This window comes from Coloeus monedula, assembly GCF_965178545.1.
Source record: "Coloeus monedula genome assembly, chromosome: 6".
Taxonomy (NCBI): domain Eukaryota; kingdom Metazoa; phylum Chordata; class Aves; order Passeriformes; family Corvidae; genus Coloeus; species Coloeus monedula.
In genome coordinates this window covers 62973635-62988114 of record NC_138786.1, presented here as the reverse complement: position 1 = coordinate 62988114, position 14480 = coordinate 62973635, and the positions used below count along the sequence as shown (strand labels likewise).

At 41.6% G+C, this 14480-nt stretch overlaps 1 protein-coding gene across 1 annotated transcript in view; it reads right to left on the bottom strand.

Moving 5' to 3' along the window:
- SOS2 (SOS Ras/Rho guanine nucleotide exchange factor 2) overlaps nucleotides 1–14480 on the bottom strand; it is a 41583-nt gene that overhangs the window by 14723 nt on the left and 12380 nt on the right. The window contains exons 3-9 of the mRNA XM_082283968.1: nucleotides 12940–13071; nucleotides 11429–11593; nucleotides 10542–10745; nucleotides 9076–9219; nucleotides 5501–5611; nucleotides 4276–4374; nucleotides 309–436 (exon numbers count right to left, since the gene is read on the bottom strand). Of these exons, the coding sequence (XP_082140094.1) occupies nucleotides 309–436; nucleotides 4276–4374; nucleotides 5501–5611; nucleotides 9076–9219; nucleotides 10542–10745; nucleotides 11429–11593; nucleotides 12940–13071 (983 nt within the window). The remainder of the gene's footprint in view (nucleotides 1–308; nucleotides 437–4275; nucleotides 4375–5500; nucleotides 5612–9075; nucleotides 9220–10541; nucleotides 10746–11428; nucleotides 11594–12939; nucleotides 13072–14480) is intronic.

The window sequence follows — 14480 nt, the reverse complement described above, 5'->3', positions numbered from 1 at the left end:
TCTGCCATCCCAAAAGACTAAAACAATCAACTAAATTAATTGCTTAAATCATGATTTTTTTGCCCTCAAAATGCCCTAATCAAGTTCCAAATAAGCCCCATGCACTGCTTTGGCTGGGAAGGAGTCAAATATTCACATTATTCTTACAAGTGGGATGTGAAGGTTTTGGGCTGCTGCTCCATCTACAAAGAAAACTGGCAACAAGACATGCCTTGAAAAGGAAATATACAGATTTTCTAGCAGGAAAAGGTGATTTATCTCCCTGTCTGCCAGCTGTGGGCAGGCAGGGAGGCTCTGTGTGTGCTTACCCAGGCCGGCGCCGCGGGGAGTGCTTGCTGTAAATGCGCTCCATGCTGCACTGCAGGTTCAGGAGGGCAGTGATGGCCTGTTTCAGGCACTCCCTGTCCTCTTCATCCTCACTGCATTCCTGCAATTGCTGGGACAGAACAAACCATTATTTTCTTTCAGATTTGCCTCATTTACAGCAAGGGAAGAAGACTGAAAAACCTTCTCACACGGTGCTACCTGTGGCACTCGGTGAAATTGGTGATTTCAAGTCAGTGACTTTTTACAGAGCCCCACTCGAAAGCAGATGTGCATGAAATTAAAATATTTGTCAGAGGTTCAGGAAAAATCAGTGGATATTCATCAAATTCAGAAAGATTACCCTTTACCCTTTCAGGCTAATTGCCAGGTATTATTTTGCCTGCTATCTCATCAACAACATCCTGTTTCAAACTGGTTTGATTGAAGAGTTTAAAGGTTTGCAATAGCCAAGGATTCAGTGCTGGTTTATGTAACTCTGTGTATCTTCCTTCCATGAGTCCATCTCAACAATCCAAATTTAAGACAGAAGGAGCAAGACTCTCTTTGATTCCTATCATCCTGAATTCTGCCACCTTCAGCAAACTCAAGAAGAAATATCAATTTTGCACAGAGCAAAGAAACAGTAAAAGGAAGTCTGAAATTCAAGATTTGCTACTACAGCAAAATGTAAAGACAGTGAGAACAGATATATTTCCTTTTTATAAAGGCTAGATCCACCTCCACTGCTCAGCAGAAACTTCATGAATTAAGAAATTCCACAGATTTTCATATAATCTCCATCTATTTAGTAGCAACATGCTTTGGGCAAAGCCTAAAAGTTCCTCTTTTTGGTTCTTTAAGGTGGTACCTAAAAAACTATTGAAAAAATAAAAGAGATTTTTCTTTTTAACCCTTTTCACATCATTCCAGGGGCTGGAATGAGATGGGTTTTAAGGACCTTTCCAACCCAAGCCAGTCTGGGATTCTGTGAATTTTTTAAAGGAAAATTCAAGCTAATAAATTGCTGGATAAAATCATGACAACTTGCCATGCAGTTTTGAATAAACTCTGTTTTACCTCCAGACTTAAAGAGAAATCTTACTTACACTCACTGGCATGGCAGAATCCTTCTTTTCCTTTCCCCACTACGTTCCCTCAGCAAGGATCCCTCAGCTTCCTCTAAAAGTAATTGAGAGAAGAGGATTTGACCAGATTGGTCCACTCCCATGTTGTTTAAATTACTGAAATTTTTAGTTTTCCATGCCCAAACAATTTCTGGGAACTTCATGAGCTGAGGAACAGTACAGGGAAGGGAAAAATCAGATGTCTGCCTCTGGAAATTCTGCTTTTCCTTGCTACCAGCCATGGAAACGCAAAGAACATGAAAATGGTGTGAAATGCAGAATCCTAAAGGTGGGAGAAGCAACGGAGTGATAATTTCAGATGCTGCTGGAGGAGAACACAGCGAGTCATGTGCAGGAATTAGGGATAATCCTGCGCCTCTGAGGAGGAAGGATTCACTGCCTCTTCCATACAGGACCTTGATCCCTTTGCTCAGGCAAAGAGGAGGCTCTGATGCAGATCCTGAAGGTTTTTCCAAGGAGGAGAAGTTCTACAGCTTGAAAGAATTGTCAGGCTTTTCAAACTTCAATTTTATTAATTTTTGTTTTGCTGTTTTTGAAAAAAAAAAAGCTAAAATCAAGGCCTGTGCTCCTGTAAATCATTATTTTATTCACTTCCCAGTTCACAAGGGGTTTTTGGTAACTTTCTCAAGGAGTAAAAGTCTCAATCTGAGCTTCTCTCCCTACTGAAACTGTGAAAATATGAGTGTTTTGTTGCTTTTTTGCTTTCATTTTGGTCTTCTTCAACCATCATTCCTAGAGGCAAATGCAATGGTAACAGAGAAGCAATACCACCAGTTTTTAATGCTATATATTAATATTGTTGAAGAAATACTTTATTTATCCCTAAAACCACTCTGCTTTCTAAAAATCCCTGCTGTAAATTCAGGATGTTTCCAAAGTACAACATAAAATTCAAATTTGAAACCTGTAAGTAATGGGAACACAACAAAACACTCTGGACTGACCATTACCTACAGAGTGATAGTTCAGTTTTCTGTTCTGTGCTCACAAGGTTGTGAGACAGCCAAGCATCAGATACTCCTCAGAAATCTCACACACTGTGGAAAAAGGTTAAATTTAAATGTTTTCAGTGCTAAAATAATCATCTTTCATGCAGCATCCTGCTGTATTAGCCTTTAAAATAAATAAAAACATGACAAAGTGATTTTGCCAGGCTATATTCATCAAAGATAGGAGGAAAACTGTGCTCAATAGGGCACCTGTGGTAATGTTTCCCTAAAAAGGGGAAAACCACCAATTTTTTTACACTTGTAAAACCAGTTAAAGGTTCAGATTCCCCCAGGGCTGTGGCAGCATGTGATTTCATCCTTCAATTTCATCCTGATGCACTTTCCCAGCTCTAAGACACAACGGGTTGTTAATTAGCCTGACCTTCAGCATGAGGCAGGTCACTGACCCAATTCTGGCTTTTCAACCTGAAAGATTTTCAGAAGTTCCAGAGAATTATCCCATGCAGGTGATGATTATGGAAAGAGAACTCCCATTATTTTGAAAGAGACCCCTTTTGATAAAGAATTTTTCCCTGATATCCAATTTAAACCTCCCCTGGCAGAGCTTGAGGCTGTTGCCTCTTGTGCTGTCCCCTTGTTCCCTGGGAGCAGAGCCCGACTCTCCTGTCCCCACCCTCCTGTCAGGAAGTTGTAGAAAATTAAGGTTGTTTGGGTTTTTTTTTAAGCTTTTCTGAACTGTTTTCTAAACTGACTATCACTAGAAATGCTTAACAGTTGAAGATTTATTGAAATCATACATAGTTAGATGTATTGGAAGCTGTCCCTGCCCACGGCAGGGGTAGGAACCAGATGATTTTTAAGGTCCCTTCCAACCCAAACCATTCTGGGATTTAAACCTTTCTGGCAATCCATACACTGGAGGTGGGTCAAAATACATCACCCCTTATTTTTACTTCTTTAAATCAGGAAAACATCATGCAAAAAATCACAGCAGACATGATGAAAACAAGAGTGGAATTAAGAAGAAGAAGAAAAAAGGAACTTGTGCTAAATATTAATTACAGACCTGGTATTAACACAATTCCTAGAAATATTAAGGTTGGATCATAGATAAATTCTATGATGCAAAGTTTCCTTTTCCTCCTTTATACAAGTAAATCCTTCCTTTTCCTCCTTTATACAAGTAAATCCTTTAAACCACAAAGGAAATCACTGTAACTCACCTGTACAGCATCAGATTTTACACTGAGAACCTAAAAGACTAATTCCTGTTGCTATTTCCAAATGTCAGCTATAGCCACAGGGTGTTTTACCTATTTAATTTAAGTTCATCCCTGTTAGTTAATAATTCATTTACCCTTAAAGTATTACAAAATTTCCCCACATAATGAGGCAAACAGAACCTTTTTTATATTATCCTCAGCTAATTCCCATTTAGGACTCAGGACAAATGGTTGAATATTAAGAATGGATAATTCTGAAATAATAAATTGAGCTGGAGTATGACCTGAGACTGAGAATTCTGACCTGAATCCTGCTTAGCTTTTTCTGAATGGACAAAAAATTCAGAACTCATGGAAAGAAGGAATTGGATTTGTGTATTAAATTTTTAACTACATTAGAACTCAAGTTCAATAAAGATTTGTTTAATAAAATGTAGTTCAAGTGTTCATATGAGAGCAACAGATGCTTTTTAAGATTTTTTTTTTAATGTGTTTTTACTTTTCAGAAATTGAGTGAACCATGTCAAATAATGTTTTCATATCTTTTATTTTTCAGAGGAAGTGAGTAAATCGTGATCACCTATTTAAGAGCTCAGATTCTCTATATTAATAATTATTTTCAGTGAGAAATGAGAGCGTGGCTCCACTTACCTGCAGCAACTCAAAGTAGTGCAAGCAGTGATAGACTGGGATCAGCATGAGGCGGGGCAGGACGTACTGTACAGCTTCCTTAAATCCTTCAGCTGTGGACTGGAAAGGAAAAAAACCAGGATTATTTACACTGAAATACTCAGAATGTTCACTGGGCTTCCATTAAGTCCAATATCCCACAGAAATATGGAGGCCTCATTAGGTACTGAAGAAATCAGTATCAGTATCACCCTCAGAAACTGAGAATCACAGGTTTATCACTTAAAAAATGAGATTTTTTTTTCCCATTCCCAGTAGTTAATGAGGGCAATAATTCAGCTTTTAAGATGAGGAGAGATTTTCCAAACAGTGGTGAAATTCCTGCCATCTTCCATAGCATAACTGCTGAGGAGAAACTGAATTACCCCAGGGTCAGAAAGGAGGCCAGATTCACTGACACCTGACTTGAGTATCAATTTACTCTGGAATAAAAGAATTTAATTCCAGCTTTGAGCTTTAAATTTAAATTTAGGAGGGAAGGAGGCAAAGAGCCTTCCTTATTCACTCCCCAAGGAGTATTTAAGAGTGAGATGATCCAGCTCACCAAGGGCTCAGAGCTGGAGAGGAAGGGCTCAGAGGAATCTCATCCTGCAGAGATGCCCCAGTGAACCCCAGCACCGCTGAACTGGGCTGAACTGGGAGCACCAGTGACCCACCACTTGCTCAGCAGCTTCTCAAAGAGCATTTCTGAACAGCAGCTCAGCCTGAGCAGCATCTTTAATAAATCTGCCACACTGGCAGAAGGAAATAATAAACCAAACAAAGAATCACAGATTATCCTGCTGAGCAGCAGTGACTAAGAAATTATTGAAGAATTATTCCAGAAAAACCACCAGTCACAGCCTCAGTGCTGAAGGAGGCCTTGGATATGCAAGGAAGAAAATGAAAATATGGTGTTTATGTGTCTGTGGTTGGCTTTACAAGGCAAAATAGAAGTGGAAGTGTGAGAATTCACCCTCTGTTCTCTAACAAGATGTGAGGAGAAAAGAACCTGCAAAACACTCATGGATGGGTCAGAGCTGTGCCCTGTTTTTACAGCAAGAGGCAAACTTAAAATATCTCACACTGAAGAAAGGGCAGGGCCTTGAGAATCTCTTCCTAAGTTGGAAGGAAAGAATTACTGACAGAATTCAAACCTTTGAAACAGGAGAACTAAAGCCATTGAGTATTTCTCATTTGCACTCACCTGGAAGTGGAGAGCCACAGCAGGTTTTGCCATCAAGTTATTAAAATGCTCATGAAATTGTGGAGAGAGAATATCCTGGGACAAGGTTTCATATGGATCAAAGGCTTGCTCCTAAATAAAAACACAGAATTACACACAGAAGTGAAGGACCCAAGATATTTCTGTCCCAGCTGGTACAATAATTTCCTTTAATAAGCTGATGGAACTTTTCAAGAAAATATTGATTTTGCAAAGCAAATATTGAGTAAACCACAACCTTTTTTCACTTCCAGCTTTTAAATGCCCAACGTTTCCTTGGCATTCCTCAACCTCCCCATCTTTATGGCCAACACAAACTTTGTTGTACTGAAGCAGTGGGAACCAAGAGAAGTTTCTGCTTTTCACCCCATTTCACATGGAATGGCAATTTACCATAAAGATGGACAATGTGGAAACTTGGGACACTTTTCCATGGAAAATATCTCATCTGGGACAAAGCAACCAGTCTCAGGGGAAAGTCTTCAAGTGATATCAAGGGTTTCAGGTGCAAAAATTACGACTCTGGTTGGAGTATCCAGCTGTGATTCCACAGGATCAGCTACAGCAGGATGGGATGCAAAGCTGCCTGCACAGGAATCCCTGCAGGAATCATTTCTGACTGCTCAGGAATCATTTCTGGCTGCACAGGAATCCCTGCAGGAATCATTTCTGACTGCTCAGGAATCCCTGCAGGAATCATTTCTAACTGCTCAGGAATCATTTCTGCCTGCACAGGAATCCCTGCAGGAATCATTTCTGCCTGCACAGGAATCCCTGCAGGAATGATTTCTGACTGCTCAGGAATCATTTCTGGCTGCTCCCAGCTGAGCTGTGCCAGGACCTGTCAGGCTGATCCCAGTCCCTGCAGCCTCCCTGGGCTGATTCACTCCTGAGTCACTGCATTATCACATCCCTCTTTTCACCTCAGTGCTTGTCAGGCTGCTGGATTTGGGAATACCAACCACCAGAAAAGGCTTGTTTGAATGTTGGTGAAGTTTCAAGTCACAGTGGAATCCACAGTACAAATCCATTGGAGGAGCCAGGCCAATATTTCCTGACTCTCTGCTGTCTTCTGGAATTTTTACTGCATTTTACAAATGGTTTCAGTTTCTTCCACTTAGACTTCAATCAGTATTTTCATGTTTTGGGTTTGTTTTATGAACATGAAGATTGAAATGAACTGCATTATGAATTGTCCCCAAGAGATTAATCATTAAAAAAAGAGTTTTATGCTTGCAATGCTGCAAAAGTGACTGAAATATGGAATTCTGGAATACTGAAATCGATGGCCTTTGGCTGAAGGAGGGCAGGGTTAGACAAGATACTGGGAATTGGGAATTCTTGGCTATGAGGGTGGGGAGGCCCTGGCACAGGGTGCCCAGAGAGGCTGTGGCTGCCCCTGGATCCCTGGAAGTGCCCAAGGCCAGGCTGGACAGGGCTGGAGCAAGCTGGGATAGTGGAAGGTGTCCCTGCCATGGCAGGGAGTGGAATGGGATGGGCTGTAAGGTCTCTTCCAACCCAAACCATGCTGGGATTCTGTGGAGACATCACCCTGATGCCCATATAAATTATCTCAGTGCAGGATAAGGGCCTGGACTGCTGTTTGCCCATTTCACCCCCTCAGTGTGTGCACTGCTTCCCACCTTTATTCCTTTGTGGATACTTAAAACTCCTCTTATGGAAACACAAACACCAGAAAACAAATTTACAATCTACTGACAATACCCTTGTTTTATCAGCTGCCTTGTGAAGATCCCTTCAAAGCAGGGAGAAACCCTCTGCCCTGTTCTGAGCTCTCCAGCCACCACCCATCTCCCACTTAGGTGTGTCAGGCATCAATTTTCTGAATTTCCTCCACACCAGGAAAAAATGTTTTATTTTCCCCACACTTCCTTATCTCAAAACCACGACAATATTTACGTTTTTAAACCTTTCAGGGACCTGATGCTGAAAAAAACCAGACAAAGCAGGAAGATTCCAGCTTGCAGGGGTTGTTAGGTTTTAATTATCCTTCCCAAGAAGCTGAAGGACCTTCATAATGGAAACACTCAGTGAACAACCCTGGCAGTGAGATAAGCAGAGCAAATAAACACTTCACTTTCATATCTCTCTTTAATGATTCCTTTTGCAAACACTGACAGAAAGATGATCTCACCATGGGAGATGATCAAATCAACAGCTCAGTTATTAAGCAGGTCTTGCTCCATATTAACTGAATTAATAAATTCAAGCATATTACCTTCATAAAGAGCTTGGAAAAATAATCTGTATACTGCATTTCCTCTTCAGGTTTTTTCAGTGAATGAAAAATCAGATGAGATTTTCACTCATTGAAAAGGATTTGTTTCCATTAAAGCACAGGATGACTAAGAGCAGCTTTTGCAATAAAATCAGATTTTTTTCCCAGGATAATGCTGCACTATTTCAAATTTAAGGGGTTTTATTTTCAGTTTCAATATTATAACTACTTTAATCCATTGATCAAACACTTCTCCTTATCATTATGAAGCAATTATGCTTCAATAACTGCTAAGACTTGGTCAGCTGGACTTTCCTACATATGAATGGTTTGTTGAAGCAATGCCAAGAAAACTTTATCTTTATGGTCTCTTCCTAAGTGAGTGGCACCTGAGCTCAAAAATCACTATTTCTTACAGCCACAAAAATGTCATAATTTTCCAGGTGGTGCTGGGGTGTTCATGCAATCCTCAGATCATAAAAATGAAAGATACATAAAAATGAAATAGAAGTTTTATTGTTATTTTTTTAAGAAACATCCTAAAATAAAACCAAAAACTTGCCATTCACCACGTGGTTCACCTGATTTATTCTCTGTCAGCTCAGAACAACTCATTGGTTTCCTCTGTAATAGTGGTTTACATGATTGCTCTCATATTTTAGGGCCAAAAACTGGGATTAATACACATTCCAAGGAAAAGCAGATTCCATTAAACCATGTCCAAAGACAGCAAAACCTCCATCCCTACCTTGGTCATCCACTCCAAGAGTTTTCTTTCCTGACAATAAAAATTATGTGGTGTATTCTGAATTGTCTTTTTGCCTCTCAGATCCTGATTTTTCCCTGTGCACCTCCCTGCTGAATTCCAGAGTCATTCTGCACCTCTTCTCTGGAATTCTGACTAAACTGAGCTCTACCCCACTTCAGCTTTGGGACTCCCTTCTGTATTTCAGAATAGTTTTAATATGGAGTAGTTCAGAATTTTATAAAATTCCTTCTGGTATTTCAGTGCCCACTCAAAACAAACTGAAAGAATAATTAATAAACATTCCAGTACGAGCCACACCCAATCCCTGGGCATTGTTTTCTCTTATTCCTACTCTTTAATATCCATTTTAGAGGTCAGTGGGTATCAACAGCACTTTTGCTACAATCCTGAGCCATAAACTGCTGGTTTGATACTTCAATCCTTCCTGGAGTCCCTGCTCTGTGGAGGCATTTCCCATTCCAGATGTCAAACAATATATTTGAATTAAAACCCCCTTTTGAGTGATTTAATATTAAAAAAACCCCAAACCACCCCAATGAAACACCAAACCTCTGCAAGGTCCTCAAAGCAGCTGCCAGCCAGAGGGTGCGGGCTGCTTTCATCTGTCATTTCCACAGTGTCCTCTATCAATCCCAAAAGCTTCACCGTCAGCTCGTGGATGTCTGAAATGTTGCTGAATATCACATCAATGTCCTGCAAACACAAATCATGGCTGAGTCCTGGCTGGGATCATTTATTTGGAGCATGCAAATATCCGAGTGGGTTTTGTCTGAACCAGGAGGTAAACAGAGAGGAGCCAACAAAAAGCAAGGGAAAGTTAAACTCCGTGGTCTTCCCAGCCCTCCAGGCTTCCCTGAGCTCATCCAGCCTTGCCCAGTTCCCACAGCATCCTTCCCAGGAGCTGCTGTGCTCCCAGGACAGGTTGGGATCTGGACAGGCACTCCTGGCCTTTCCAGCTGTCACTGTTCCCTCTGCTCGTTCCTGTCCCACGGAACACAGCAGGAAGGAGGTGATTTACAGGAGGAATTTATGGCAGCTCCAAGCTCAGATCCTTTAAACCCCAGGTGCAACTAAAGCAGCTCCTGGGCTCCTTCAGCTGAGAACGGAGCAGGAATTGGCAGCTTCCTTCCCAAATTCTACTTGGAGAGTGTTCAAATCCACACACCCAACGAGGGAGCCCCTTCCAGTGTCCTGGATTCCCCCTCTGAACTCCCTGCTCAGAATTTTCTCTGGCCCAACCTCCCACTGACCTCCAGCCAGTGCCCAGACCATGGCAACCCTCTTGTGGGAACATGCAATCCTGGAATTTCCCATCCCCATCCCCAAAAGAATATTCCTTAGCTCCCAAACATTGTTCCCTTCTCCTCCCATCATCTTCCTTGGAATTCTGTCCCCACATCCGCACCATTCCATCAGCTCCTGAGGAACTTCCACACCCAGCTGGAATGAGAATGGCTCCTGCTGCCTCTTTTTAACCTGCTGGTATCACCTAAAAATCCCAGCTGAGGTTCTGCTGGCCTGTCCCCTTTTCCCTGTCCCACCAATCCTTCCTTACTCCTCCTGAGAACAGAATTTGCCACACAGAAAATTTCAATCAAATATTTCAATCATTTATCAAACAGAGATTCCCCTCACAGTTAGAGAATCCACAGCCAAGGGCTGTTTTAACTGGAATTTCTACAGATAAGGGATAGCCTTTAAATGTCTCTTCAAGCATTCACTGCACATGCAGGTAGATGATTTCATTTTTCTGTTAAGAAAAAATGAAACTATCACCTAAATGACCCAAAGAATCCAGCTACTGCTGGCATCTGACAGGGAATTGCGTCCATTGGGCTCCACTCCCATCCTATTAATGGCAACTCCCCCACTGGATTTCACACACAAAAAATGCTCATTATTCACTGACAGACAATAAATCAAATTTGATTTCACCTCCAGCACAGTTAATGCAAAATGGATAAGTTCTGGCTGCTAATGGAGCAATTAGCATTGCCCATCAATAAAGGACTCACATGAGGTGTGAACAGTCTCCTGTTGGACAGAAAAGCTTCCCGAAATACTTTGATGATCAGGTTCAGCTCCCGCAGGTATTGCCTTTCTTCTGCAATCTCATTTCTCACCAGGTCGTAGTAGTTGAGCTCCCCAGAAGAAGAGGGCTCGTCCTCACACAGAGAAACCAACCCAATCTCATCCTGATCGAACATATCCATCAAAACCTGGCAAAGAAATCCAGAGAATTATACCCAGCCGGATTTTCACATTTGGCTCCAGCTCAGCTATTTCAGTGTGTTCAGAGAAATCCTTGGAGTTTTTAATACAATCCTTTCTGTGATCACTTTCACAAGGGAGTAATATTTCAACTTTGGCAGCAGGAGGCTGCAGCAGTTGCCAAAGCCATTTTCCCCCTTGGAAGTGAGTATGACCTAGAAAACAAGTTACAATTCATGCAGAATCAACTTGGAAAACAAGGCATCTTGCATAAGCCTTGGACAAAACCTCCTGCTGAAGATAAAACTGAACAAAAATGTTTCTCATTTTAATGGGCATGAAAACTAAAGGTCTTTTCTGTGTTATGAAGAAGAGCTGCCATGACAAAGTGACATCAGGAGGGCGTGACAACAGAGAAATGAAGGACAACATCATTTTCTGTCCTTACACTGCTTCTAAGAGCTCCTGCTGTTCCAAAACTTAGCCAGGCTTAACTTAAATTTCTGCTGTGACAGATCCACCACGAACAAGGAGAGAAGCTTTGCCTTTGACCTAACTTCAATTTTTGAGAGAAGCTTTGCCTTTGAGTAAAACCAGGCTCTCCCTCTGATTCTCCTTTAAATACACCTTCCAAATCAACTAAATAAAAAAAAAATCACCTCTAAATACTGTTTTAATCCCAACTCTTTACCTTATCAGCACACATTGATACTTTAATGTCCTGCTGGGAGATTTCAAAGTGTCGGATATTGAAAACATAGTTTCCAGCCAGCTTTAAAATGTCAGCTGAGATGTATTCCAAGACAGCCACGATATAGAGAGACACATGGTAATCCACCTTGTAGCCCAGGACCTCCTGCAAAGTGAAAACAAGAGAAAACAAATGGTATTTAATCCAGAAATTCATCTAGAATGACAATTAACACATTGAATTTTCGACTGAAATGGATCTTGTCTGTGGTGATAATTTACAGTAATGGGACACCCAGGGCTGAGGATATCAAAGGGAAATTGGAATATCTGCCTGGAAGGAGATGCTTGTAAATACCTGTGTTATTCTGCAGTATTTTAAAAGAGGAAAAGCTACAGAACTTGAAATAATCCCTCCTCTAAAACTGACAGTCCTAAAAATAGAATTCCTTTAAGGAAGGCACTTCAGTGGAATAACTCCTGTACTTTAATTTCCACCTCTGTCTGTGCTTATTGCAGGACTCTGGCCCGAATGTGGACTCTTGAGAACAGAGTAGGTTCCGCTTTCACGGAATCATGGAATGGTTTGGGCTGGAAGGGACCTTAAAGATCCTCTCTTCCACCCCCTGCCATGCCAACTGAGCACTCTGCATCCTTGCACTACATAAAATAATGAAACTTTAATAATGAAAGTCTGAACAGAAAAAAACCAGGATGAATGTGGCACATTATCCTTGGGAACATGCTCCATGTTCTGCAGAGCTTGCACCACACAGCCTTTTACCTGTCAGTAAGTGCAGGTGAGTTTGTGCATCTGGATAAGGCAGATGTGTTCTCATTACATGTTGGGGCATCCTCTAAAAATCAGATTCTGGGCCTTTTCTCACACTTCTAAACCAGATTTCACCAAAGAATACCAGTTTAGGAAGATCTTATTTAATGCTGTTTTCTCTCTTGACACCCCTTCCCTTCTCACCAACCCTCAGGAGCTGAGATGTTGTGTATGTGAACATAGCAAGGAGACCTGGAAAAGTGCTTTAATTTCTGCTTATGCTCCAATAAAGTGTTCTCAGCAGCTGGAAACACCTTGGCAGATCTCTTGACTTTTAAACCCAAGGCACCAGTGACATTCAGCAGTGACTGAAAGGACACTGACACACATCTTGGTTGACAGTACACAAGGAACAGGATCTACTTGTTCCCTCTTCTTCTATTTTGGCTTCTGCAGCATTTTGAAACAAATAAAGGCATCAAAGCAGCTGCTGAAATAGGGAAGGTATTTGAGTTTTATTTATGTTAAAAACTAACTAATCATCTTTCAGAGTAATAGATTAACACACTGATGTCTTGAACATGATGAATTGAAGGATTTCCTTTTATTACACCTACAATAAATTCAGTTTTATGGTGACTCTTTACTCCCTCCGCCAAGAAGAGTAACTTCTTTAATTTCAAACAAATTAAAGAAATACATTAAAGGTTATGCTGGGGGGCAATAAAGGTGAGAGATACCTTCAGTAAAGGATGGATTTTGTCCACAGGGAGCAGGAGGGGGTTCCTTCTTTTCCGTTTCTCGATGGCCGACTGAGCATCAGCGATCGCCCACTTGTCTATGGGGTGAGGAAACGTCTTCTGAACCCGCTCCTGCCCAAACAGAGAGTGCACTGAGACCAACCACAGCCACCAGAGAGGTTTAAATAAAATACAGCACAGCAAATTACTTCCCCTCTGGTACAGACAATTATCCTCCTCCTCAGTGTTTGCAACACATTTTCCTAATTGTTCTCTCCTTCCCCAACTCGGCTTCTCTCTTTTCAGCAATCCCCAACAACCTCCCTTCCCTGAGCACCAAGAACTCCTTCAAATCTCCTAAAATGCCTCTTCCTTTTTGTTCTTTACAAGAGCAGCAAGAAGTTTTCAGTCTCCACTTCTAGTGGAAGGTGTTCCTGCCACGGCAGGGAGTTGGATATGGATGGTCTTTAAGGTCCCTTCCAACCCAAACTATTCTGGGATGCTGTGAGACCAGGAGCCCAAAATATAAACACCATCAGGAAGTACTAAACAGTTTACAGGCTACAAAAAAACCCCAAGTTGATATTGTTCCTATTTGAGAAAAGAGTGTAACTTGCCCTACATCAGATGAAGTTTGTGGCAGGAATAAAAAGCTGAAGGATGAGCTGGAAAAAATGGGGAAATATTTGTGTCCCTTTGATTAAAAGATTTTTGCACGTTCCAAGATCTAACAGGAGGCCCAAGGTCTTCAGAGAGGCAAATTTTCTTAGAGGCAGCTTTTAAGTCTTTGCAGGTGGCCAATTAATGCCCAACTTTCTGATCAGCTGCCAGCTTAACACAGGGTGACATTCCCTCCTGAAGAGCAGCTGACAGTGCTGGGATGGTTCCCCCAAATGACCCTTCCTTGGGATCCTACCAGGAGATCATCCCAAAAATGGAGGTAAGGTGGCATTCAGCCATCCTTCAGCTTAGAATCATGGAATTCCAGACTGGTTTGGGTTGGAAGGGACATTAAAGCCCATCCAGTGCCACCCCTGCCATGGCAGGGACACCTTCCACTGTCCCAGGCTGCTCCAAGCCCCATCCAACCTGGCCTGGGACACTTCCAGGGATCCAGGGGCAGCCCCAGCTTCTCTGGGAATTCTCTTCCAGGGCCTCCCCACCCTCCCAGCCAGGAATTCCTTCCCAATATCCAACCTAACACAGGCCTTCTGTGCCCCAGCACTGCTTCCCACTGTTTTCTTTAGGAACAATTTGAAGGGCTGTTTCTATTTATAAAACATTTCTAATTTGAGATTTTTAGACCTTGATCCTGCAAATACTTGAGTACAACATCTTGAACAAACAGTTCCATTAGCTCCAGGCTGTTATGTAAATATCTGCATGATAAACTTCAGAGATCATAGCTCTCATGTTTTCCCTTAACAGCTAAAAACAGCTGAGGAGCAGATCCAATCTCAAGAGCTATGAAGGAACTATTAAATTCTGCTTTTATTTAGTGATACTATAATCTTTATGCATCAGTATTAAAAAAAACAAAA